We start from the raw sequence: 25,854 nt of genomic DNA on the forward strand, positions 1-25,854 counted from the left end.
AGGGATGAAAGTGAGCCAACTATAAAAGCTTTATGCAGTGTCATCGGGGTCCTCTCCAGTTGTTATGAAAAAGGTAGACTGATCTTTTCTATGGTTACCTCTCACTGTATTATCATCAAAGTGAAAACAAAATGGTTTGGGCTGAGGGTCCCAGAGTATAATGTAATACCTTACTTTTCCTCCTATACCAAAACATTAGCTTAAAAAAATTTCAAAGGATAGAATAAATAAATCACACTAAGAAAATTAACTTTTTCATTAGAGAAAACTATTTAAACTCTCTGAAGTAAATATACATACAAAAAGTTAATTAAATTTGGAAATAATACAAATTGCTATTCTAAGCTGAAATAGTTCATTTGGATAATGCATTTAGTAGTGGTTTGGCCAAGAAGCCAACAGTGGTATAATTAAAAGAAGAAAAGATCTGCATAATCTACTTAGAGCTCAGTGGGTCAAAATAAATTTTAAAAATAAAATATTTCTATAGTCTCATTCAAACACCAATAATAAAAAGAGAGATTATAGACAAAAAAAAATCTGAATATTTCTTGTTTTTCTTGAATATCATGCATTACCTCTTTATGTTAAAATAAAGTTGGAAAAGGAAATATTAATACTAGTGACCACAACTTGCTTCTTACTTATAACCACATTTGTCAACTTACCTCTACTGATACCTGTCAATTGTTGGGAGAAATAAAGGAAAAGTTCACTATTAGGATGAGGCACTCTGTGCTTGCAACAGTTATGACTTCAATCTCTGTCCTTTATTCTAATCTACTATGGAAAATTTTAAAACTACACTTATATCATAGAGTAAGTTTTAAAAATTATTTTAATTTTAGGAAACTTGTACATGTCTTGAAATATTTGAAATTTGTGATTGGACTAGATAGCCCTTGAAATGACAGTAGTTTGTAAAATAAAGTTTTCTTTCCAGGGTCTGCCTGCCTGTGTTAAAATCTCAAAAGCTATGCTATCCTGACAAGCTTCCTCATCCACTCTCCAACCATATATACATGATGATTAATGAAAGATTCAGACTTAGCTACCACTTCTCATTGAGAAGGCTGCACATATTTACACAGAGCAGTCAATAAAAGTAATGTAAAGCAATGTATACCATTAAAACTAAGGGAAGTCAAAAAAAAAAAAAAGAAAGAAAGAAAAAAATTCTACGTAAACTCACTAAAGTTGATCTGATTGTACCTGTATGCTTTGCCAAAGACCACACTTACATCTCCATGCACTAAACTGCAATCTCCATTACATTCTTTGTAGATTTGTTCCAAATGTGAAAATGCAAATCCTGATTTGGACTCCTGTGAAATCATGCAGTCTGGCATGACTATCCTACTTAAAACCTTACTCTGTTTTTCTTCTGACCCTGTAGTCCCCCATGTATCACTTCTTGGTATGTTTTCTCAGATCAAGGTGAGAAGAATTTTCCTATAATGTCAAATTAATATATATCAACCCTCTAAAAAATAATAAATGTCATGCCATACTTGGAAGAGTCTTTATTACTGAAGCTGCTAACATTTAGGAAGTACCAGTTTACACTGAGAGCAAGCTGATTGAAACCATTTATTCACATATGCAAATACATATGTAGTAAGGCTGTGAGTTGGAATGCCACAGACCCATCACAGTAGATAAAAATATGTTACTGACCACTTAGCAAATAACTCATAAGGCTTACAATGCATAGCAAAAAGTCATGGTCAGTGATGATCTATCTATCTATCCCCTTAAACCTTCTCTAATACTCCTTGAAAGTTTCAGACATTTGTAACTATTCTTCCTTTAACTTGAGATATGTGTGCCTGTTTTCAAAATAACACCTAATTCCTAATTTTTAATAGCAATTTTAAAATTCTGATTTGATGGAAAGATTAGAAAATCCAATAGAGATCTAAATACCTCTTATAGTACATTAAAACTTCCCCTTTATTGCTACATGCTTTTGCTATTTTCTTTGCTCAAAGGGTCATAGCAAATGTAGTACAGCAGGTTTGAGTGTCTCTCTTAGCTTTCAAGACTGTCTTTGCAGAATGAACAATCATTAAGAAAATGAATCTCATTTTTGAAAATAAATTTTTACATACTATAAGTGGCTTCTTTGAGTTATCGATATCACTAATTATAAACTACAACTGTTTAAAATTAAAACACTCTCATTAGGATAAAACATGAGTAATTCTCTAATGTAATTCAAATGGTTTTCCTTTTTTAAACCTGTTCTTTTTCCAGTTCAAGATACACATTGAAACACTGATTGGTCATTGGAAAGGATTCTTTCATAGTTAAAATTTTTGGTGAAAGAGCATCTACCTATGTGGAGCCACTATTTTGAGTAAATCATGATTACTTTCATACAAAAGGTTGAAGATGAAATATACCTTGAATACTCAATTTGTTTTACATTTTCTCACAAAATTGAGAATTTCTGCTGAGCTATATGATTAAATAGAATAAGAAAAATCATAATATTTATATGTGACTTTTTCTCTTATTTCTCTCTTCTTTTCTAAAAGTTCTTCATTCTTCTCATGTTTGATTAGTAGCTCTATATCCCCAGATAATTTTCAAATCTTATGTTCACATGTCAGTGACCAATAATTATTTAGCCACTTATGTCTTTCTCCACCACCCTCTGACCAGAGAAGTCTTCTCTAAAACCTAGAATATTTAGAAAATGCATCTTGGCTGGTTTTCTATGAAAGAAAAAACAAAACAAAATGATAATTTGTCTTTAATGTTATTTTCATCAGAGAGGAAGATGATTTTCCACTGACCTAACATCATCTTGATATAAGAAGAGGACAGTTCTTATCTTATTAATTACTGATTGGGAAACTGAAGCCCAGATACACTAAAAAACAGCTAACTTGCCCATAGTTACTGTGATTATGACAAAGACACAGATTCAGAATCCAAGACAGAGCTCAGATATTCATCCTAGGATTGAATCCTAGTTTTCCAAAAAGTTGTTCTTTCTTCTCTCCCTTTCCATCTAGACCACAAGAGAAATACTCTTATATGTAACAAAGTATGAAACACAACATTCATGTGATTATAAATATTCATATTTTAAAGTTATCCATGTATGGTATGTACACTCTAGACAAATTTTTCTGATTACCTACATGAAATTTTGGAAAGGAGACATAAAATAACTTAAAAGATAAAAATTTTACAAGATAGTGGAATTTATTAGGGACATGACAAATAATTTCACTAGTGTCAGCCACTGCACACTTCATAAACAATCATTGCTCTGAAGACTAATTTAAAAATAAAGCTTTCTAAAAGAATTTAGTTATTTAAAGCAGAACAAGTGAACCAAATCTCCTTAAAGTTAAGGACAGAAAACTGAGATTTTCATTTAGGCTCCAATAAGATTAGCTTTCAAAATGCATTTTAGTTAGCAGTCATAATTAATATTCCTATTAAAGTGCTGGGTACTCTGGGAATATATATTTGTTCTTAGGAACAATTTAAAACTCCAAACTTTCTAAATCTCCTGCTGTGATCTACATGTTTGTTTTTTAAACTGAACACTTCGGACATTTGTGTTGCTGTTGGTATTCAGTTGGTGAGTCATGTCCAACTCTTTGCGACCCCATAGATCAGAGCCAGAGAATTAGAAAGGATATTTGTACTGCTATACTTAATGTAAGATGAAGCCTGTGTCACAACAAAAAAATTTCCATTTTAACAATGAAGTCTGTGTCTCTATTCAACATCTATGCCCAGACCATTCTAAAGACTGCTTATGTCAACGTGGTACATGAACTGCTTTGAAATTGTCATCTGCCTTTTGTGTTCCTATTTGCCTTTATCATAAGCTCCTCTACTAGATCAATGTAGTGCAATAATATCCTAATATAGACTGATAAAACTTATCATCCTGATATGCAGCTCACATTTTTTTTTGTTTGACTTCTGCTATCACATTGCAACCACCTGTCCAGGGTACAGCATCTGATCTTATACATTATCATAGAAGAATATTGAAGATGTGTAAGTTGCTTTGGAAAATGTTCCAATTTTAAATACATATCTATTTACTCCTATTATTACATTGTTCAGAAAGATAATAATAAAAAAAAAATTTATTCTGGATGCACCAAGAGCATCTATACAGCTTAAGAATAAAACATGCAGTCCTCTGGTCCCCCAAAAGAGAACCTACTGTCTATGTGCTGGTTGAGGCAACACAGAACATGATTGTGTCATTATTGGACATATTAAAGTAAGCGCTCACCCTTTACTCAAGTCTGAGTAAGTTTGACTGGAAAGAGTTGTGGATTCTGGGAACCTATAAGATTACTCTATATACAATGTTTGCTGAACACATGCATTCCTGCTGAAAACAGCAGAGCATATTCAGCACCACATAATGTCATGCACACAGGAACAGGGGTGGCTGGAAAAGAATATTGTGATAACCGCACCATAAATAAGCAACTGACACTCTTCCTTCCTTTGCACTAAAGTAGTTCCAAGCCATATGTTTCTTTTCCCAATACATGAACATCAGTATTGTAGGTCAATTAGATGAAGTCAATGTTAGAACACAGTAAATGTTAGCAATACTAATAAGCAAAGGTATGGATTGCCAACTACAAGCCACTCTGATGTTTCAGAGTTACTCATACTTTTACACCAACCATTATTTCTGAAGCATGTGGCTAAAGTTAAACTAACCATTTCTGTACTCAGATTATTTTTTACCACTCACTGTTGAAAGCTTAGGCAAGCTTGTCTCAGATATGGTTATTTAGAAAATACCCTGAATTTCAATAAATATCAGAGGTCAAGGAAAAGTACCATCCTCATCATGAAAGCAGTGGAGTCCCACTTTCAACGTTGATTTCTTACACCATGATTACTTCATTGTCCTGTGCCTATGGTAGGTAGTTATTGTAGCATAGCATGATGACGTGCTACCCTGAAAACTTCCATTATGAGTAATGGAAGTTGTGGGCACAAAAATAGGAAAATGAAACCCATGGCACATAACATCTGTCCTGAAATTCCTAGATTAAAGAGGCACATCTTGTGGACATGTGAAGAAGCTCTAATAGAAATTCTAAAATATCAACTGTTTTTACAAATCACTTTGCTTTATACTTCTCCAGGCAGATGGTCGTAACTTGTCCTTTAGTTGTGTTGTTTTTGTTTGGGGATCCTGGGAGATAGTTTAAAAAGCTCATAAAAATGGGTACAATACATCAAAATATCTATTTTGATTTTGCTGTCACCTCGTGTATGTTAATATATATGTACAGATGGTCCAATAATATACAAATTACTGTTACATATTTTCAACTCAATGCAAACAATAACTGTCCTGCTTCCACTATTAAATGTCATTCATGCACCAATTTAAAAGTATGCCTCTCTGATCAACTTTATAAAATAAACTTTAGTCAAAAGAAATAAACTTTTCTAAGTTCTTACAAATGAATGTGCATTTTATTCTCAATACATAGCATTTGAGAGTCTAGCTATACACGATCTTCTGTTACTTTTTTTTAGTTGATAATAGGCACTTTCTAAGAAGAGGATTTGTGGCCCAAAAGACTCTGAAATTTGGTCTTTAGTACCCTCCTTTCATAAGCAGATCTGCCTGAGCCATAGTAGTCTATTGTATCAACTCAGAAGAAGTCCAGCAGTAGAACTGTGTGCAAAAAAAGCTTTAGAAAATTGTAACTAGAATAATATTATAGAAAAGCAGTTTTCTGAGTTGAGCAACTTAACATCTACTTTTTAGTGTTTTGTCTTTTTTTCTAACCACATTTCATGTAGTACCTCTACAAACAGTAAGAATCAGGTGTGAACAATTCTGTACCTGTGTTTCATTCTTTCTAAGTCACAAATATGCTACAAACCTTATATTTTTATATTCTTTTTTATTTTACATCATTCTAGTTAAATTTTGTATATGTTTGCTTGGTTTTCTTTTGCTAAGAAACTTTCAAGTTCATCTTTGAGCAAGTTTAAAAAAAAAAACAAATTCAGAACATTCATCACCTTTGGAAAATCAGCATCTCTAATGTAAATTGTTAAAAGACCCTTTTACCCTGTGGTGCAGTATTCCTATAATAATATACACTATATTAATAATTCAGTATTTATGGGGTTGAAAAACATGAGCTTATAAGATGGTGGCTGTTATCCAAGATGAAGGGAGTAGGGATATCCTTACATAAGAGTTAATGATTACTATCTAAGTAAACGTTAAACAAGGAGAAGTACAGTTGAGCAAAAATGCAATTCATGCACAAACCCCAGAGTATAAGTTCCATATCCCATGTCGATGTCTGACTGAGGCAACAAAACAGTTATTTCAATGGAGCAAACACTGCCTGTTGTGGAAAATAACCTAACACTATGTTACAGAAAAATATCCTATGGAATGAGACCATAAAATGGCACTAATAGTTTAAAAGGTTGAATGATTCCTTGGCATTAATTATAATTTTAACTTAACAGAAGAGTGAGGAAATGACAGATCAGTATACTCAGCCTGAGATCAAATTTGTCATGGCAACATTGGCAGGTTGGACCCTGATTCTTCAACTATTACACTGTCTTGGTTAACAAAAATCATACTTTTTAAAATTACAGAATAGAGATTATAAATAAATGTAAATTGTGCATGCAGTCAACTGCATAATATACAAGCAATATCTACGTTTTTAATAATTATCTTCTTTGGCAGGCCAGAATCCAGCTGGACATGCAATATTTACACATCAAAATCCATATTGTGTTCATCATATTGAAAGCAAGTGAAAATATATATATATATATGTATATACTGTATATACACACATATGTATATAGATGTATATACTGTTTTTAATATATTAACAAATATATACGTACATATATATTAAAAGTGGATTTCATCTTTGTCAGATTCAGGTGACTCGGGCCTTGAAACACTAAAAATATCCTGACAGGGTATCTGAGGAGGTACTTGGAGAGGCATTTGGGATTTTGGAGAAGAGACTGGGGGTGCGCTTTTCTCTGAGAGTATTTTTAAGATTTCTGCCACCTGCTTCTCCAGGGCAGTCATTCTGCAGCTCAGCAGCTGAATGTCCTCTTTGAGTTCGTGTTTGACTTCCTGCAGTGTGGTCTGTAAGGCCTGCTCGGGGATGGGATAGAAGGGGTGTTTGGCATCAGCCTGGATGGGACTGTGCTCTAATGGACTTCGTGCCTCCCCAGCCTTATCCAAACGAAGGTCACTTTTTGTAATCCCACTGTCACAGGAATCCGTTTTCCTTAATGGGTTTTTGGTGACACTGTTCTCTGAATCACTGCCCTTGGGGTCCTCGGACAGTAGCCCCATCGACTCAGCTTTAGTGACGTTATTCCAGTCTTCCTTCTTCTCCTCATGGGCTCCCATGTTATTCTTGAGTCGCAGCCACCCTTTGCCATTTCCATTCTTCATCCTTACGGGGCTGTTGACTTTGAGGCATTTGGGGTCGGCGCCGCCACCGGGCTTGAGCTCCATGGCGTCGCGGTTGTTTTGCTTGAGGGACTCGGCGGTTTTCACGTAGGCCAGGGACGTCTGAATGGGTGTGATCTGTGACACGGTGACCACACTGGTGCCGGTGATGGGCGCGCCATTCTGTAAGGAGCGGCTTTCTACCTGCAGCTGGTTCCGCTCGGGGTCACTCTGCGTTGACCCCTGATTCCGCAGCTCCTTCTGCTGCTTGAATTTCTGGAAGAGCTTTCTTACCGGATGGTCCACGGGGATGCTGAGGGTGACCTCGTTCTTCTGCCTGAGGCGCTCCTCCTCTTCTTTCTTCACATCACTGATTTTGCGGAAAATGATCTGTGGAGGGGCAGAAAGATTAAAAACTTGACTATAAAAGCAGATGACTTTATACTTGTGTGACAAGATACCCGGTATATTCTGTTTTCCAAAGGAAACTAGTGAAGATAGGGCAAGCAAGACCACTTCTGAAGGGAGAAACAGTCCAGTGGCAGTTAACAGGTACAATACACTTGAAATCAGACATAGAAACACTGACTAAGCTTGCTCAGCTCATTTTGTCCCACTTCCTTGCATATCAGAGGGGGAATGTAGTAAAGAGACAACTAAATAGAGCTATTTGCTTTCTTGTTCACATTCCCATTTCACAGAAAATATACAAATACATAAATATAAACATCTATTAATATGTTAGTATATATGTATATATGTATACATGCATGTGCAAGAAAACATATTTCTCTTTGCAATAGATCACTATTTTCTGTAAGTTTTTCTTTTTTCTTTTTGATCATATTAATATGATTCAAACCCATTCTTAATGTCAAATAATAAGCGTTCTAAGCTATAAAAATACTGAAAAGTTAGGCAGTCTACCAATATAGCACTGTGAGTTGGGTGGAAGGAGGGATTAAATTTATTTATGTGGCTCTGAGGCCAGAACAAGGATTTATATATAGAAGCTTCGGGAAGGTAAATACCAGGTCAGTATGCAAACTTCATTTCAATCTACTACACATTAACTGATTACACTGCCTCAAAAACTCATGAAACTCACACCACTGAAATATTTGAATAGAAATAAGAATGTTGTCCATGTAATACTTTCACTGAGTAGGAGGATGGACTCTTCAAATTCCAATATTTTAAAAATTCAAATGTAAAGTTACATACATAGTACATGCAGGATTAGATGAGCACTCACAAATAAGTAAGCATAGATTTTATTAAAAGTATGTTTTGAAAATAATATTGTGAAGAAGTTACAACCCCATCAAGAAAAATAGAAAAGACTGACTATGTAAGAAATTATTACCACTTATATTATCAGAGTCAGAGGTGAATTTGGAAAGTGCGAGATTTTTTACTCAGTCTTCTAAAGAACAAAATAACTACAGATGAGGGTTATAAGGAATATTCATAAGGGAGTTATATTAATGTGCTTTCAGAATCAGATAATTTTATGATGTTAGCAAAATTACTTGCCTCCATCACCCTCTCTTATTAAGTTGTTGGTTGTATTAGAAATACATGTGAAGTATATAGTCTCTCCCATGTAATAGACTCTCAGAATATGTTGATTATCTCCCTTGAACTCTCATAAAACACTTTCTGTTTGATACCATTTTCATCACCTCTGTCTCCGTATAGGCATTGATCTTATGCTAGAACCAATACTAGTGATGATGACTGTAAACAGAGAAGTCAGGGAGAGGCAATTCTCCCTATAAAAGCACATTTTCTAAATTGATATTGATGCACTAAATATAGCTTATCAAGAAGTAATAATTTATATTTTAAAATAAATATTCTCTAAATTCAGTTACTGTCTATAAAGACCAGCATATTTTCCCTTCTCTACTAGTACATGAAATGGATATTTTTGACAAATGTAATTCTAATCTCTTTAGTCTGACATCAAAGCTCCAGCAGTTTAATAAGAAGTCTCTCAAAGGGTTGACATGTTTCTCATGCTTCCTAGGTAAACAAGGCTTGTGCTAAACTTCAAGATATTAACACTTTTTGAGACCAGACAAATCCAAACATGGAAATGAAGATACTCTATTCCTGGATCATTCCCTTTCATTGTAATTGCAGTTACTTTGATTCCATGCACTGACATAAAGGGATTAATGTAAATGGTAGGTCACATCCTTCTTCCACTGGACTCCAGCCTTGTTTGTTTTTAAATGTAGTTACTTAGCCTTGGAAAGACATATCTGAGATTACCCTTCACATTTAGGGGGTGGGGAAATGCATCTATGTCAAATGAACAGTGGAGGAGGGCTAGTGCTTGGCGCACAGGGATGTCAGATAAAATACAAGACATCCATGCAATATTTAGGACACACTAAAAAATCATACATTATTTATCTGAATGGGATAAATTTATACTGCCATGTGAGGTTCACAGATGAAAGATTTGGGATTCCTGGAGACTGAGAATCTGTGGGCATCTTAACCCATACCTTTGTGCTTTAAATTTTCAATACAATGGCTAATAATTGCTTATAATTATTGAGTGCTTACCAAATTTGGGATGCTTTGTGATTTAAGGATGTAATATGCCCAAGTAAAACATCAGTTAAAAAAAAAAAAGCCTTCTTTCTCCAGTTTCCTTTACCAGCCAGGCCCTCCCCATCAGCCAAAAGCCAACAAAGGCCTTTGACACTGCTCCCACCAAGTGGAGAACAAAGACTCCTAATGCCATGCTACTGAGCACAAGGTGAGTTCTGTGACAGGGCAGGCTGCCACTCTGCAACCAGGGACAAATGAGATAGAACTGGGTTGGCATATTTTGTCACCAAGAAGATGTAAAAGGAAATGAGAAAAAGAAAGAATGAGGTTTTCTATATGAAAAACAGAATCCAAAGAATTCATACCTGGATTTCATCAACTATTTAGCATAAACAGACTTGTAAGTCAGAGGTCACTTAAAAAAAAAAAAGTTTAAATTGAATGGAGTTTGCTGAATGAGACTAAATTTATTTATTTTGACTGTAGAACAGAAATTATGACTTATTCAAAAATACTTATAAAAATACTTATCAAAAATACTTATAAAAAAAGAGGTCACTTCTACAGGTGTATTAGCTCATTTAACTGTCACTACTCCTCTATGAGATAGGTCCTATTGTTGTCATGTTACAGAAAAGTAGACTGAAGCACAAAAAGTTTAAATGGTTTGCAGTAGGTCACACAGCTAGTAAATGGCCAGGAGTCAGATTCATGGAGTCAGATTCCAAACAGTTAACCATTACAGTCTAATGCAGTTCTTCAGGATAACTTTGATATCACCTCCTCTACCTGTACCCAGACAGGTGAATGGATGAAGTAGGGAGTGATACAGCAGTTTAACACCCAAAAGGTAACCCTTCACAGAGCATTTGTCATGATGAACCATCCTTCGAAGTGGTGAAATGAATAAACAACTAAAGCTCTGTGCATGTTGAATAAGTAGAGTTGACAAACACTTGCCGAGTAGAATCAAGTTCAAATTTTTGACCCACAGATCAATCTTTAAAGAACTTGAGAAAGAATCCTTGAACTGTAAGAATAGAATAACATCCATTAAGAATGTATTTTCTAGCTGATGACAAAGCAAAACTTTCCTAATGCAAGGTATGAGAATATAGGCCCTGAAATTAAAAAAAAAATTACAGAGGTGTCACAACCAGTTGGCCCATGTCTTACATGCAAAGCCTGATAGACTTTGCTATGACTTATAAAAAATATGTTATATAACAAATAAGAAAATAAAGTCACCATATTTCTAAAACATTAAATGTAGTAACATTAAATATAATAAATGCTTATAGTTTGAACATAATTTTATGACTCTAAACCCCAGCTTTGAATAACAACATGTTTTTATTATGAAGAAGATATTTCATTATAAAAACTAGGATGGAAATTATTCTACATTACCATTACAAGCATGAACATTCTGATATAAATTATCTGAGTCCATGCTAAATCTTTCCTTCTAAAGAAGTGCTTCTTACCTCCAACGTTTTAATCACGTAGAATAAAATGGTTTAAATTCATAAGGAAGAGAAAGATTGATAATTTTTAGTTAGTTAAACCTTCAAAACAGTGTGTTTTTATTTTAGATTAAAATAGTCTGCAGGCTACTTTTTGGCATTGAAAGAGTCTTCAAACAATAAGAGTTTTCATTATCCAGTTGATTCTTACATTGGCAATGTGTCATACAGAAAGTAATAATTCTATTATATTTATAATATAATAATATAGGAATATAATAATTCCTATAATTCAATAATTCAATACATAATCTATATACATTAATTCTGCCAAATGTTAACATGGAAATTATGATTATTTTTCCTTAGGAAACAAAGATTAAAAAACAAAATCCCCCAAAACATTATTTTAAAAAATAATGAAAGGATCTGAGTAAAGTTCAGAGGAGATCAACTTATATAAGAATTAAATCATGTAAAGAAAAAACTTGGATTAAAATAAATCAGCTTTTAAAAATGAAAATTTGCTCTTTTCTTTAGTGTTAATAACCTACAACCTCTTGCACTTGATATGTCCTGTGTCTCTCTTTTGCTGAATGGCAAGTCAAATTGCTAATAAACACTAAAAAATTTAGGACAAAATTAGAAAAGAAAAATCACAAATCAGACTATGATTAGAGCCACACATTTATTGGTAGACTGCACAATAGCCTGTGCTATTTCTATGAGTAAAGGGGTTTATTTCATTTAAGCTTTTCTTCTCCTTGCTTCATTACGTTCTGTGGAGCCCATGATGGAAGGTTTAATTTATTTGAATGATAAAAGCTTCTTAAACTTGACAGGGAACATGGCCAACTGAGCTTTCCATTTCAAAAGTAGGACATCTGATAATAAAAGGGATATCAAAATTGAATAATTTGAATGTGTACTGAACTTTGAAATCCAATAAAGGCAAGGGGGAAAAAAAGGGTTAGAATCATTTATTTAATGACATGGATTTAGTATTATGTAATTTGGAGGATAGAGGTATACTCTCTGAAATGGCTCATCACTTCCCAGATCTGTGAATCTACAAAATTGACTAGGAATTTATAGCTACTTATACAATCAAACACCAGCTCCAGATTATCTGACTCTCTTTAAGGACCTAGTTGGTTTGGTGCTTTGGTTCCTTTTACTGTTTCTATAAACTTAGTCACTAATTTTAACTCTAGTCTTTCCAACCATTCCAACCTGAACTAATACTACAAAGAAGTACTTATCAATCACTACTGTGTATATACCAGATGCTATAAACTTCTTTTAACAAAGGCCGGGGTGACAGAGCTGTGGCGGGTGACCATGTGTGACTGAAGGATAACAATGATACACCATACTCGGATTTGAAATACAACTGCCTTGCTTCATTCAACCATCCACAGGCTCTTCCAGGGCAAGGAATGTGCTATAGATCTAGTTCAGCCCCTTAGGTCCTAAATGAGCTTCGAGGAATTAATTAATTAAGTGATTAATACAAAGAAAAAGGAAGGAAGGGAGGTGAGTAGAAAGGAAAAAGTAAGGAAATGAGAGAAAAAGAAAATTGTTTGATTTTGTTAATGTGTTGGGAAATGCCTAATGCGAATATGTGTGGTTGCTGCTGCTGCTAAGTCACTTCAGTCGTGTCCGACTCTGTGCGACCCCATAGACGGCAGCCCACCAGGCTGCCCAGTCCCTGGGATTCTCCAGGCAAGAACACTAGAGTGGGTTGCCATTTCCTTCTCCAATGTGTGAAAGTGAAGTCGCTCAATCGTATCTGACTTTTAGCGACCCCATGGACTGCAGCCTACTCCATCCGTGGAGTAGGCTCCTCCATCCATGGGATTTTCCAGGCAACAGCACTGGAGTGGGGTGCCATAGCCTTCTCCATAAGATGCAAATGCAGGACATTCTAGACTTAACTGATATAATTACACATTTCTATTAGTAAAGTTTTTTCATTAAAAAAACATAAAAGAAGGAAGCCAAAGTCTTCAAAGCCAAGAATATAGCTAGTCCAAGGTAAAGCTGGCAAAGTTTAGATTCAGTCTCAAAGATTGCAATAATCCATGATTTGTCTTCCCTGTCTCAATTTCTACCTTTATTTCCCTTTATTCCATTCTTTTCTATCATATATCAAATATGATCGTGTCCCACACACAAAAATCAGAGTAAAATCAAAGCTCTTTAATGCAGTCAGCAAGCCTACAGTGGTTTAGTTCACCTTCCTTTCCAGCTTCTGTTTTCCTTCACTCTCACTTGACCTTCACACACCAGCTACTGAGTCACTTTGAGATCTAGACTCTAACACTGCACATAGTGTTCTCTCTCCCCCTCACCTGCTGGGGAGCTCCTACTTATCCTTTAATCCTCAGCTCACTCTGCTCTTCTTTATGAGGCAGGACCAGCTAAACAATGTGCTTTTTTATTTTTTTTTTCAGTTGCTCAGTCATATCCAACTCTGTGACCCCATCGACTGTAACCCAACAGGCTCCTCTGTCCATGGGGATCCTCCAGGCAAGAATACTGGAGTGGGTTTCCATGCCCTCCTCCAGGGGATCAACTCAGGGATTGAACCCAGGTCTCCTGCATTACAGGCAGATTCTTCACCATCTGAGCCACCAGGGAAGCCCGGCTATACAATATGCAGGGCCAAATACAACATAAAAATTCAGGGCCTCTAATATCATACTTAATGGTAAAATACTGAAAGCTCTTTCAAGAGTTCAGGAAAGAGACAGGTACGTACCATCTTGCCACTCCTATTTATCACTGTGCTGAAGCTAACTGTCAGGGAGATTGTTAAGAAAATGAAATAAAAGACATCCAGAATGAAAAAGAAGAAAAAGAATTAAAACCATCTCTATTTGGAGATGACATGACTAGGTACACAGAAAATCCTAGGAATCCATGTACAACTGTGCATGCATGCACACACACACAAACACACAGACAAAAAAACTAGTAGAGCTAATAAAGGACTTCAGCAAGAATGTAGGATACAAAATCGAAAAAAAAGTTGTATTTCTATGCTAGTAATGAATGATCTAAAAATAAAACTAAGAAAATAATGTCAGAAGACAGCATCAAAGAAAATAGAATATTTAGGAAAAATTTTAACAAAAGAAACACAGGACTTATACACAAAAACTATAAAACATTGCTCAAATAAATTAAAGCCCCAAATTGATAGATATTCATATTTATGAATTGAAAGGCTAAATATTGTTAGCATGACAATATCCCCCAAATTCATCTGTAGATTTAATTCCTAAATGAATTAGGAACTAAAATAAAAACTTTATTTTTCAGGAACTGACAAGCTGACCCTAAAATATAGGTGGAAATGCGAGGGACCCAGAATATCTAAAATTATCAAAATATAAGAATGTAGTTGGAGGATTCATACTTCCCAGCTTAAAAACTTATTCCAAATCTTTAGTAATCAAGACAATGTGGTACTGGCATAAGGACAGACATATACATCAATGGAATAGAACTAAGAGTTTAAAAATAAACCTATGCATTTATGGTCAATTGCTTTTTGACAAGAATGCCCAGAGGATTCAATTAGGAAAGATTAACCTTTTCAACAAATGGTGCTGGAGCAACTGCATGTTCACAAAAAAGAAAAAATATATAGATGTATATAGATACAGATGCCAGCCTCATACCATATAGAAAATTCAACTCAAAAATGTATCAAAGACTTAAATGTAAGAGCTAAAACTCTAAAATTCCTAGAAAGAACCCAAGACATAAATCTTAGTGGCCTTGAATTAGGCAAAGCTTTCTTAGACACCTAAATCTCAAGCTACTAAAAATATTAAATAAATAATTTGGACTTCACTAAAATTCAAAACTTAATCATAAAAAAGAATGAAATAATACCATTTGCAGCAATATGGACGAACCTAGAGATTATCATGCGAAGTAATTCAGAGAGAAAGATGAATATAATAACACTTATATATGAAATCTCAAAAAGCTTTTACAAATGAACTTATATACAAAAGAGAAATAGGCCAATAGAAATAGAGAACAAACTTATGCTTACCAGAGGAAAAACAGTAAGGGGGAGGGATCAATTAATAATGTAAGTCACTTTGCTTTACACTTGAAACTAATACAACATTGTGAATCAACTATACTTCAATAAAAATATATAAAAATAGTCAAAGAATTAGAAAAGATATTCACCTAAGGATGATATACAAATTATCAATTGGCACATGAAAAGGTGCTCAGCATCATTAGTCATTAGGGAAATGCAAGCCAAAACCACAATTTCACATCCTCTAGGATGGCTATAATAAAAAGATAACAAGTATTATTAATAGCAGAAAATACCAAGTGTTGGGAGGATGTAGAGTAACTGGAACCCTCATACACTGCTGGTGCAAATATAAAAATGCCTCTGTGGAAAACAGCTTGTCAGTTTCTCAAAAATTTAACTTAGAGTAGCCATACAACCCAGCAATTCCACTAGTAGGTATATATCCAAGAAAAATAAAAATGTAGTGATGCAAAAACTTGTACATGAATGTTCATAGTGGCATTATTCATGATAGCCAAAAAGTAGAAACAACTCAAATATCTAATAATGAGTGAATCAGCAAACAAAATGTGGTATACTCATATAAAAAATATTACCTAGCCATAAAAGGGAACAAAGTACTGATCCGTGTGACATCTTGAAAATATTACCCTAAGTGCAACAAGCCTGATACAAAGTGTCATGCATTGTATGATTTCACTTATATAAAATGTTTAGAATAGGCAAATAGAAATGATAGTAATGGAGGTAGTAAAAAAAAAAGAAAAGAAATGGAGGTAGTGACAAGTGGTCAAATTCTGAATTTATTTTGCCTGTAAGACTAATGGAGTTTGCAGATACACTGGATAAACAATCTTAGGAAAAAAAAAAATTCAAAGTCTCTCTTTAGGCTACACAAAAGTATAAATAGCAGTACCATTTTCTGATGATGAAACTTGATATGGTATCCTATAAACTAGAAAGACAAGCTATCTGTCCCCCTAGACACACACACACACACACACAGAGATGCATGCATATGTACATACATGCATATATAAACATGTGCACAATGTATCAAAGTGGAACAAAAGCAGTATAACTGACTTAACACTCCCATTAAAAGCTGTAGGGAATCACAGCTGAGAGGCTCAGCCATCACTGGTCCACTGCAATGATGAGATCTGCCAGGCAGGCACTGTGATGGCCCTCTGCCCTGGTAGTGGGGTAAAGTCCTTTATTAGTTTCTCAGTCTGCTCTGTGGGATAAGCTCTATCATCCACTGTTCTCTGTGGCTCATGATTCCATTTCCTTGGATGCTCATTTTTGTCCATTTCCCTCTATGGTTCAAACCTATTATTGGGGTTGGAAAATTTATCCTATCTCAAGACTGTAGAGCTTCCTCAGCTTCTTCCTACCTGCAGTTAGGGGCCTGAGGTTTGGTTTTGAGCCCACATTAAAAAAAAAATGATTTTTTAAGACCAAGTTTAAGATTGAAGGCAGAAGGAGAAGGGGATGACAGAGGATGAGATGGTTAGATGGCACCACCGACTCAATGGACATGAGTTTGGGTTAACTCCAGGAGTTGGTGATGGACAGGGAGGCCTGGAGTGCTGTGGTTCATGGGGTCGCAAAAAATCGGACATGACTGAGCGACTGAACTGAACTGAACTGATGGTTTCTTTGGCCATATGATTATCTTAAAAAAAATTAACTTCTGATCTGTTTATAGTTGATTCCATATTCCTGCAACCTCACAAAAAGTTATTTCCTAGATATAGTTCTCAAGTCTGGTTTAATCCTTTACTTTCTTGGTACCATGTCTCTGTTACTCTCAGTCTCTGCCTCTGTCTCTTTCTCCATGATGGAAACTACATTGAAAGCATCATGTTTGATGGGATGCCACATCTCTGTTATCTGATCTTTGTCATGTGAAAGTCACTCAGCCGTGTCTGATTCTTTGCAACCACATGGACTATACAGTCCAAGGAATTCTCCAGGCCAGAATACTGGAGTGGGTGGCCATTTCCTTTCTCCAGGGGATCTTCCCAATCCAGGTACCGAACCCAGGTCTCCTACATTACAGGCGGATTCCTTATCAGTTGAGCTACCAGGGAAGCCATAAAACTGTCTAAATAGACTTATTTTGTACCAAAAAGTCATTTTTGTACAAAAACTTTTCTGTCTTATTTTTACATTTCATGTTCTAAATCCTTTCCCTATCTGCTTACAGGCCAGCCAATTCTTATCTGTGATCACCTCTTTCTTCTCATGCCTTGCTAAATGTAACCAGTCACAACCCCCACTCACTACTAGTATTCTGCTTTCCAAACTTTTCCAAAAGAACTAGTGCATTGGAACACAATTACAGGTGTCCACTATACCACATGTTTCGTCCCTGGAAAATATTGGTTTCCATCTTTTCATGTCTCAAATATCAATTTCCTTACTTATTTCTACTCCTGTTAAGTTACTGCTTCATATTTTATAATTAATGGTGGCAGAGTCTCACTCTTGGTATCAACTTAAGCTGATACCCAACAGTATTGCAACTTATTTCCAGGAACACAAATATGAGAATATGTTTAACACAGTGGACCATATGACTTAATAAAGCTGGTAAATTTTTATGTTATGTTTTCTCCAACAATTAAGAATTCAAATAACATCTAAAAATAGAATCATAAACTTTTTGAAAAACTACCTTCAATTCAAAAAAGTCCTCTTGCACCAAAAAAATATAAATTCATCAATAAATAGACATGAAATTAAGACTATTTCCATAACTACTGGTCAAGACAAACTAAAACACTGATTATTAACCAAGAAGGAAAATAAATTACATAAGACAAGAACAATGAAGAGGTAATAATTAAACAAATATTCACATAGTTTTACTGGCAACAGATATATGGGAGATTCAAATTTGAATTCAACATCACAGTTTCAAGCATACTGAACAGAAAATTGTCATTTACATACTTGAAAGAAAAAGAAAGTGAAGTCGCCCAGTCGTGTCCGACTCTTTGACAGCCCATGGCCATGGGATTCTCCAGGCAAGAATACTGGAGTGGGTTGCCATTTCCTTCTCCAGAGGATCTTCCTGACACAGGGATAGAACCCAGGTCTCCCGCACTGCAGGTAGACCCTTTACTGTCTGAGCCACCGGGGGCTCTATACTTGATATATAGATAAAAACAAAAATGAAATTAATTTTGGGGAACAAGTCATAAAAAGGAAATAATTGTTAAGGCAGTGCTAAACAAAAATTAGCTAAAATTTATTTTCCCAGAATCTGAACACAATATACATATACTATTAAAAAAAGGATACTTCTTAAAGAGTTATAATTTTCAACTGCAACTATTTGTAAGCATTTAGACATTTAGAAGAAGATTCAGAAGAATAAAGTTATTTTACTTTTAAGTTCTTATAGAATTTTTAGCACACTCAGGTTTAAAGGAACAAAATTGATAAAAAAAAGAAATCACCATTACATGTTGCTTGCTATACAATGTAAGAATAAAGCCACTAGTATTTGCTTAAATCCATAAATGGACCATTAGATCACAATGTTTTTGATAACATAGTTATTCTGATCATGGTAGCAATTGTGTCCACATGTCTTTATCTTGGAATCGCTGCAATAAAAAAACAGATTGGGGGAATTGTACTATTTCCCATGGATTATTTGCTCATCTAAATTGAACAATAATCCATTTTATAGACTAAAACACTGAGGCTTATAGATATTTTAAAATCTTCCCCAAGCCTACACAACTAACGAGAGACAAAACTAGGTTTCTAACCTGATTCTGTTGAACTCAGAAACTAGAGTTCTCTGATTTAAGAATGTCTGATCTAAATTTAGGAGAGATCCAAAAGATCTAAAGGATCAAAGGCCTAGGGGGGAGGAAATTAAATGATAAATGAGGTTAAATCACTTTAGTAATAGCATACACCAAAGTCATGACTGGGCTGAAAGTTTAACACACAGAGGGAGATACAGACATATGAATATGTAATAGGACTCTTCAGTATGCAAGTAGAAAATAACACTGCTTAACATTTGTCAAATGTGATACATTTTATAACACACTTTAGCATATGTTGCCTCATCCCCCTTCTCCAAACTCTACAAGTCAGGCAGGGCAATTATTATTATCCCTACTTGACAGATGAAGGTCAGAGAAGTTACATGACTTGCCTGAATTCATTTAGCTAGCAAATGGCCAAGCTGGGACTGAAATATATTTTCTACTGCCAACTCCAGTGTTCCTTTCACTATTCCATGCTGACACTCCTAATGCTATGTATAATTTTGTTTTATAGTTTACAATGTACTTTCAGCTATATTACTCTACTAGATCTCATTTGATACTATTTCTTTGTCCCCAGAAACACATCTAATATGTGGCTTTAGCATTTGCCTTGTAAGATAATTGCTGTGCCTCAGGAAGAACCATTATTGAAGTAAGGCAGTTAACAATACCTTAAAAAATATTTTCTCAATGAAAGAAAATTTCTACAGTTTTGTCTGAAAAACCAACTCTAGTATATTTAAATATGTGTTAATTTTTGCCTTGATGCTAAAAGAATGTTTCAGCTTTTAGTTACTATGACACATAAATTCTTTGCTGCTAGGAAATATAGATTGATAGGTAAATAATTATCTCTTGAAGTATTATCTTCTAGAAAGATGTAGCAATGTATATCTAGTCTAGATGCTATCTTACTGTTTCAGTCTTTTACATTTGGAATCAAATTTACATAAAATAATTCTTGAATATTTCTTTATTTTGTGGAATTGGACAGCTGAAACTCAAGAGGAATCAAGTGAATGGGCACTTGGATGGATAGCCAACCGTTTAGTTAGATTCAGAACTAAGTCCACTCTCTTGTTTGTAGTTTAAAATGATGCATCAATTTTTTTTTTTTTAAAGATGTCTCTGAGAGTCAGGAGATTAGGGTTTGGATACTATCTCCGACTACCTGTATAAAGTTGACCAAGCCACTCAGTCTTTCTACACATCAGTTCAGTTCAGTTCAGTCGTTCAGTCATGTCTGACTCTTTGCGACCCCATGAATCACAGCACGCCAGGCCTCCCTGTCCATCACTAACTCCCAGAGTTCACTCAAACTCATGTCCATTGAGTCGGTGATGCCATCCAGCCATCTCATCCTCTGTCATCCCCTTCTCTTCCTGCCCCCAATCCCTCCCAGCATCAGGGTCTTTTCCAATAAGTCAACTCTTCACATGAGGTGGCCAAAGTATTGGAGTTTCAGCTTCAGCGTTAGTCCTTCCAATGAACACCCAGGACTAAACATCAGATGTACTTAAATATCTATTTATACAGGTAACTAATTCTCTATTTTATCAGGCTGATTTAGCTATTCTATATCAAACAAACATAAATTGCTTATGTTGAATCTAATGAGTGGTATAAATATAGCATATGTTGACCCAGTTGAATTCAAAATGGTGTCTGTAAGTATTTGTTGATTGCAAAATAACCAAGTTCTTGTGTAGAAATCACTCCTCTTTCATTCACCACTTGGATTATTGAACTTTCCATAAAAGCTAAATTAATTGTGCAAGTAATTTTGCCCTGCCTCTTTGGACCATCTCTATTCCATTTGAATAGCTATATGATACTTTCAATATTTTACATTCTAGTAAAAGGCTGGTAGAAACAGAATTGGTGATAAGTGCCCCCTTCCAACTTAAAAAACCTTTTGCAAGTGACTTGATGTTTAGAGGATCCAGTGGAAAGAACAATGATGGGTCATTTGGAGACTGACGTTCTAGTGCTAGCCAGGGATCTAATTAGCTATGTGACCTTGTGTACAAGTCCCATAATCTTTTTGTGACTTTAGGTTCTTTACTTAAATACTTATCCCTTGGGCTTCCCTGATGGCTCAGCTTGTAGAGAATCCACCTGCAATGAGGGAGAACTGGAATCCATCCCTGGGCTGGGAAGATCCCCTGGAGAAGGGAAAGGCAACCCACTCCAGTATTCTGACCTGGAGAATCGCATGGACTGTGTCATCCATGGTGTCACAAAGAGTCGGACACGACTATCGGCTTTCACTTCACTTATGACAAGGCTGGATTTAGGTCTTTTCAGCTTTAACTATCTTCAGATACATGAAATAAGACAGACAATCTACTTTACTCTCTTTAAATTATTCCTAACATAACTTCTTGCTAGAAGATTGCACCCTTGCCACATTTTCCAAGTGTCAAAATTCTTTTCATCAAACCCTGGCTCTGCTGAGGCTCCTATGACCCTCAGTAACAATTACAGAGCCAGGATACATACATGTGCTGCTTTTATTTTTGTTTTGATTCCGTTTCCTCCACAGGCAACTGCTCACATGCTGTGCTGAGATAAGATGAAAGTTTGCTGCTAATTACCAAGGTTGTGCTTCTAAAGAGTGTGGGCCAGTAATTGAATTGCAGTGTCTAGATTTGGGTAATAGCTAATAACTTTGTTCCCACAGTGCTAAACTGTAATTAGTTATTCTAGTCAAAGACGAGTGAGAAGCTCTGTGGCTGTTTCCTTAGTGCTGCAGTTGTCAGGAGTTGGAAACTACAGTTTTAAAAAGAACAGAGCTGTGGATTGACTGAGTGATTGAGATGTGTCAGTTCAGTTTCCCACCAACATGCATGTGCATACACACACTGCAGAGTCAACAGAGGCTCCTGGAAGTAAAGTTTGAGCTCTCATCATTGTAAGGTCTGGTTAAAAGGATCTAGGCTCTGGGGCACAAATTTTGAAAAACTATATGTGAGTATTAGATGGCATTAGAATATATGATAACCTAACCTGAAGCTTCCAATAATAATATATTCATATATTGGTACCAAATTGCCATTCATTAATTAAAACATATATCTGTGATTTATTCTATTTGGACATATGTTTACAAATATGCTTACAGTCAAGATAGATCTGCCAGTATCATTTTCTATTTATTCTTAGCTATTATTATTATTAGCTATTATTTATTGTTAGCTAGTTGTGTTACCCTTATGTGGAAGGGCATCATATTCCATACATTACTGTGATTGGAAGTATTGTCTCCTAACAACACAGGTAAAATAATATGTAACTTAAGAAGAATCTTTGCCCTGTTTTCTTAGAAAGCACGAACTATAGCTTATCTGAGACTTCAGAGAATTTTGGATCTGAATGAAAGATAATCTCTGAGGAGTAAGCTATTTATTTTTAGTTGAGAATCAATGGGATAAAAGGGAGAAGTATGAGAGATCATAGTTGATTGAGGACATAATCAGGGAAGGAGAGGGAGTATGAGACTTTATGTTTTTGAGGGTCAGCTGGGTTCTGGGAAAATTTTGCATAGAGAATATAAACATAAATGACAAATAAATGCAGAGACAGACCATGTGTATGAATTGGAACACTGACTATTGTTAAAATGGAAGAAGCTCTCCCCTAATTGATTCATAGATTTATTATAATGCAAATCAAAATCCTAGCAGGATCTTTTGAAGATTAACAAGGTAATTTTATAATTTATATGGATATGTAAAATGTATACAATAGCCAAATCACAACTAATTGATAGGAAAAATACTAGAAGACACACTGCCTATATTTTCCTATTAAAACTGATAGTAATTAAGATACTGTGGTATAGCATATGTCTTCTCAGGCTGCCACAACAGAATATTATAGACTGGGTGACTTATCAGTTCAGTTCAGTTCAGTCGCTCAGTCAGTCAAGTCTCTTTGTGACCCCATGGACTGCAGCATGCCAGGCCTCGCTGTCCATTGCCAACTCCCAGAGTTTACTCAAACTCATGTCTGTTGAGTCAGTGATGCCGTCCAACCATCTCGTCCTCTGTCGTCCCCTTCTCCTCCTGCCTTTAATCTTTCCCAGCATCAGGGTCTTTTCAAATGAGTCAGTTCTTTGCATCAGTGGCCAAAGTATTGGAGTTGCAACTTCAACATTAGTCCTTCCAAAGAACACCCAGGACTGATTTCCTTTAGCATGGACTGGTTGGCTCTCCTTGCAGTCCAAGGGACTCTCAAGAGTCTTCTCCAACACCATAGTTTAAAAGCATCAATTCTTTGGTGCTCAGCTTTCTTTATAGTCCAACTCTCACATCCATACATGACTACTGGACAAACTATAGTCTTGACTAGATGGACCTTTGTTGGCAAAGTAATGTCTCTGCTTTTTAATATGCTGTCTAGGTTGGTCATAACTTTTCTTCCAAAGAGCAAGCGTCTTTTAATTTCATGGCTGCGTGAATTTCATGGGTGACTTATAAACACTGGAAATTTATTTCTCACAGTTCTAGAGGTTGGGAAATCCAAGATCAAGATATTGGTAGATTTGGTATCTGGTGAGGCCCACTTCCTGGTTTATATACGTGTGTGTTTAGTCACTCAGTCATGTCCAAATCTTTGAGACCCCATGGACTATAGCCCACAAGGCTCCTCTATCCGTGGGATTCTCCAGGCAAGAACACTGGAGTGAGTAGCCATTCCCTTCTCCAGGGGATCTTCCTGACCCAGGGATAGAACCCAGGTATCCTGCATTGTAGGTAGCTTCTTTACCCTCTGAGCCACCAGGGAAGCCCTGGCTCATCTTTCATTGAAAGGCAAGGGGAGTTCTCTGGGGCCTCTTTAATAAGGATTCTAACGCCATTTATGGCTCTACCAAATGACTTACTCACTTTCCAAAGGCCTCTCTTCCAAATACCATCACATTAGGGAGTAAGTTTCAAGACATGAATTTTGAGGGAACATAATTATTCACTCTATAGTAGCACATGAATAGACAAACAAATGAACAGAATAGACTGTTCAGAAATAGACACATACATATTTGTACACTAAATTATGATTAAAGTAATAGTATAGTAAATAGGGGGAAATAATCTTTTCAATACAGGTATATGATAAATGGAATACCTGAAATACCTTGCCCTTTATCTCACATTATAACACAAAAATAAACTTGAGATAGATTGCAGATCCAAATAAGGAGAACCATACCCATAAAGCTCTTAAAGGAAAATATAGGAGAAAATCTTCAGTACCTTGAGATAAGAAAAGATCTCTTAAACAGCAAGCAGAAAGTGGGAATCAAAAGAGGGGAAAAGAATAAATGAAACTAACTACATTAAAATTAAAGATTTTTGTTCTTTTAGAGACACCATGAAGGGAATCAAAAGACAGAGTGAAATTCAATACCTATACCCTATAGAGGACTCACACGCAACGTTTATGAAGAATTGTTATAAATCATTAAGAATAAAGACAGATAACCCCAATAGAAAAATGAACATTTTACCAAAAAAAGCTATATATAAATTGCTATTAATTATATGGAACAGTACTCATCTTAAATAAGAATCAAGGTAGGGTGAAATTTAAAACCACAATGTGTTTCCCTTGCACACTCAGCAGAATAGCTCAAATGAGAAAGAAAATAAAAAATATTGGTGAGGATGTAGAAAAATTGCATGCTCATAAACAGCTGGTGGGTGTACAAATTCATGCAAACACTTGTAAAATTTGTTTGATGAGTATCTACTAAAGCTAAAGATAAACATATTCTAAGAAATTTCACTTCTAGGTGTATATCTCCTCTCAAAAAATTTATACAAATGTAAATAAAGAGGCATACACAAGATGTCTGTAGCAATATAGTTTATAATAATCCCAACTGGAAACCCAAATGTCCATCGAGAGTAGAACAGACAAGTTGAAGTATATTTATTTAGTAGAAAACTACAGTGGGTATTAGTGAACAACTATAGGGAACATGAATGATTCCAACAAAACAATATTGAATGAAAGAAGCCAGATACAAATGGGTACGAAATATGTATTTCTATTTGTATAACTCTAAAAATCAAAGAGGTGGAACTAATCAAAGTTTTAAAAGTCAGAAGTCAGAACAGTAGTTAACTCTTGACCACAATCTGCCTGCAATGCAGGTGACTTGAGTTTGATCCCTGGATTGAGAAGATCCCCTGGAGAAAGGAATAGCAACTGAGTCCAGTATTCTTGCCTGGGGAATTCCATGGACAGGGAAGTCTGGCGGGGTACAGTCACACAGTGTTATGCTGAGCGACTAACACTTGAGATTTAATTTGAAATGTTACAACCATGAACACCTTAAAAAGGATAATAATAGATTGCTATGAACAATTACATGCCAATAACAAGGACAATCTAAAAGAAATGGAAAAATTCTTTAAAAGGTAAAATCTCCTAAGACTGATCCAGGAAGAAAAAGGAAATATGAATAGACCAAGT

The 25,854-nt window shown here is 35.4% G+C and overlaps 1 protein-coding gene across 1 annotated transcript in view; it reads right to left on the reverse strand.

Annotated features, from left to right (window-relative positions):
• Positions 1–5,974: 5,974 nt before the first annotated feature.
• Positions 5,975–25,854, reverse strand: part of KCNH5 (potassium voltage-gated channel subfamily H member 5) — a 348,314-nt gene continuing 328,434 nt past the window's right edge. Inside the window, exon 11 of the mRNA XM_043472246.1 lies at positions 5,975–7,858. Within this exon, the coding sequence (XP_043328181.1) occupies positions 6,911–7,858 (948 nt within the window). The 3' untranslated portion in view covers positions 5,975–6,910. The remainder of the gene's footprint in view (positions 7,859–25,854) is intronic.

This window comes from Cervus canadensis, chromosome 6 (assembly GCF_019320065.1).
Source record: "Cervus canadensis isolate Bull #8, Minnesota chromosome 6, ASM1932006v1, whole genome shotgun sequence".
Taxonomy (NCBI): Eukaryota; Metazoa; Chordata; class Mammalia; order Artiodactyla; family Cervidae; genus Cervus; species Cervus canadensis.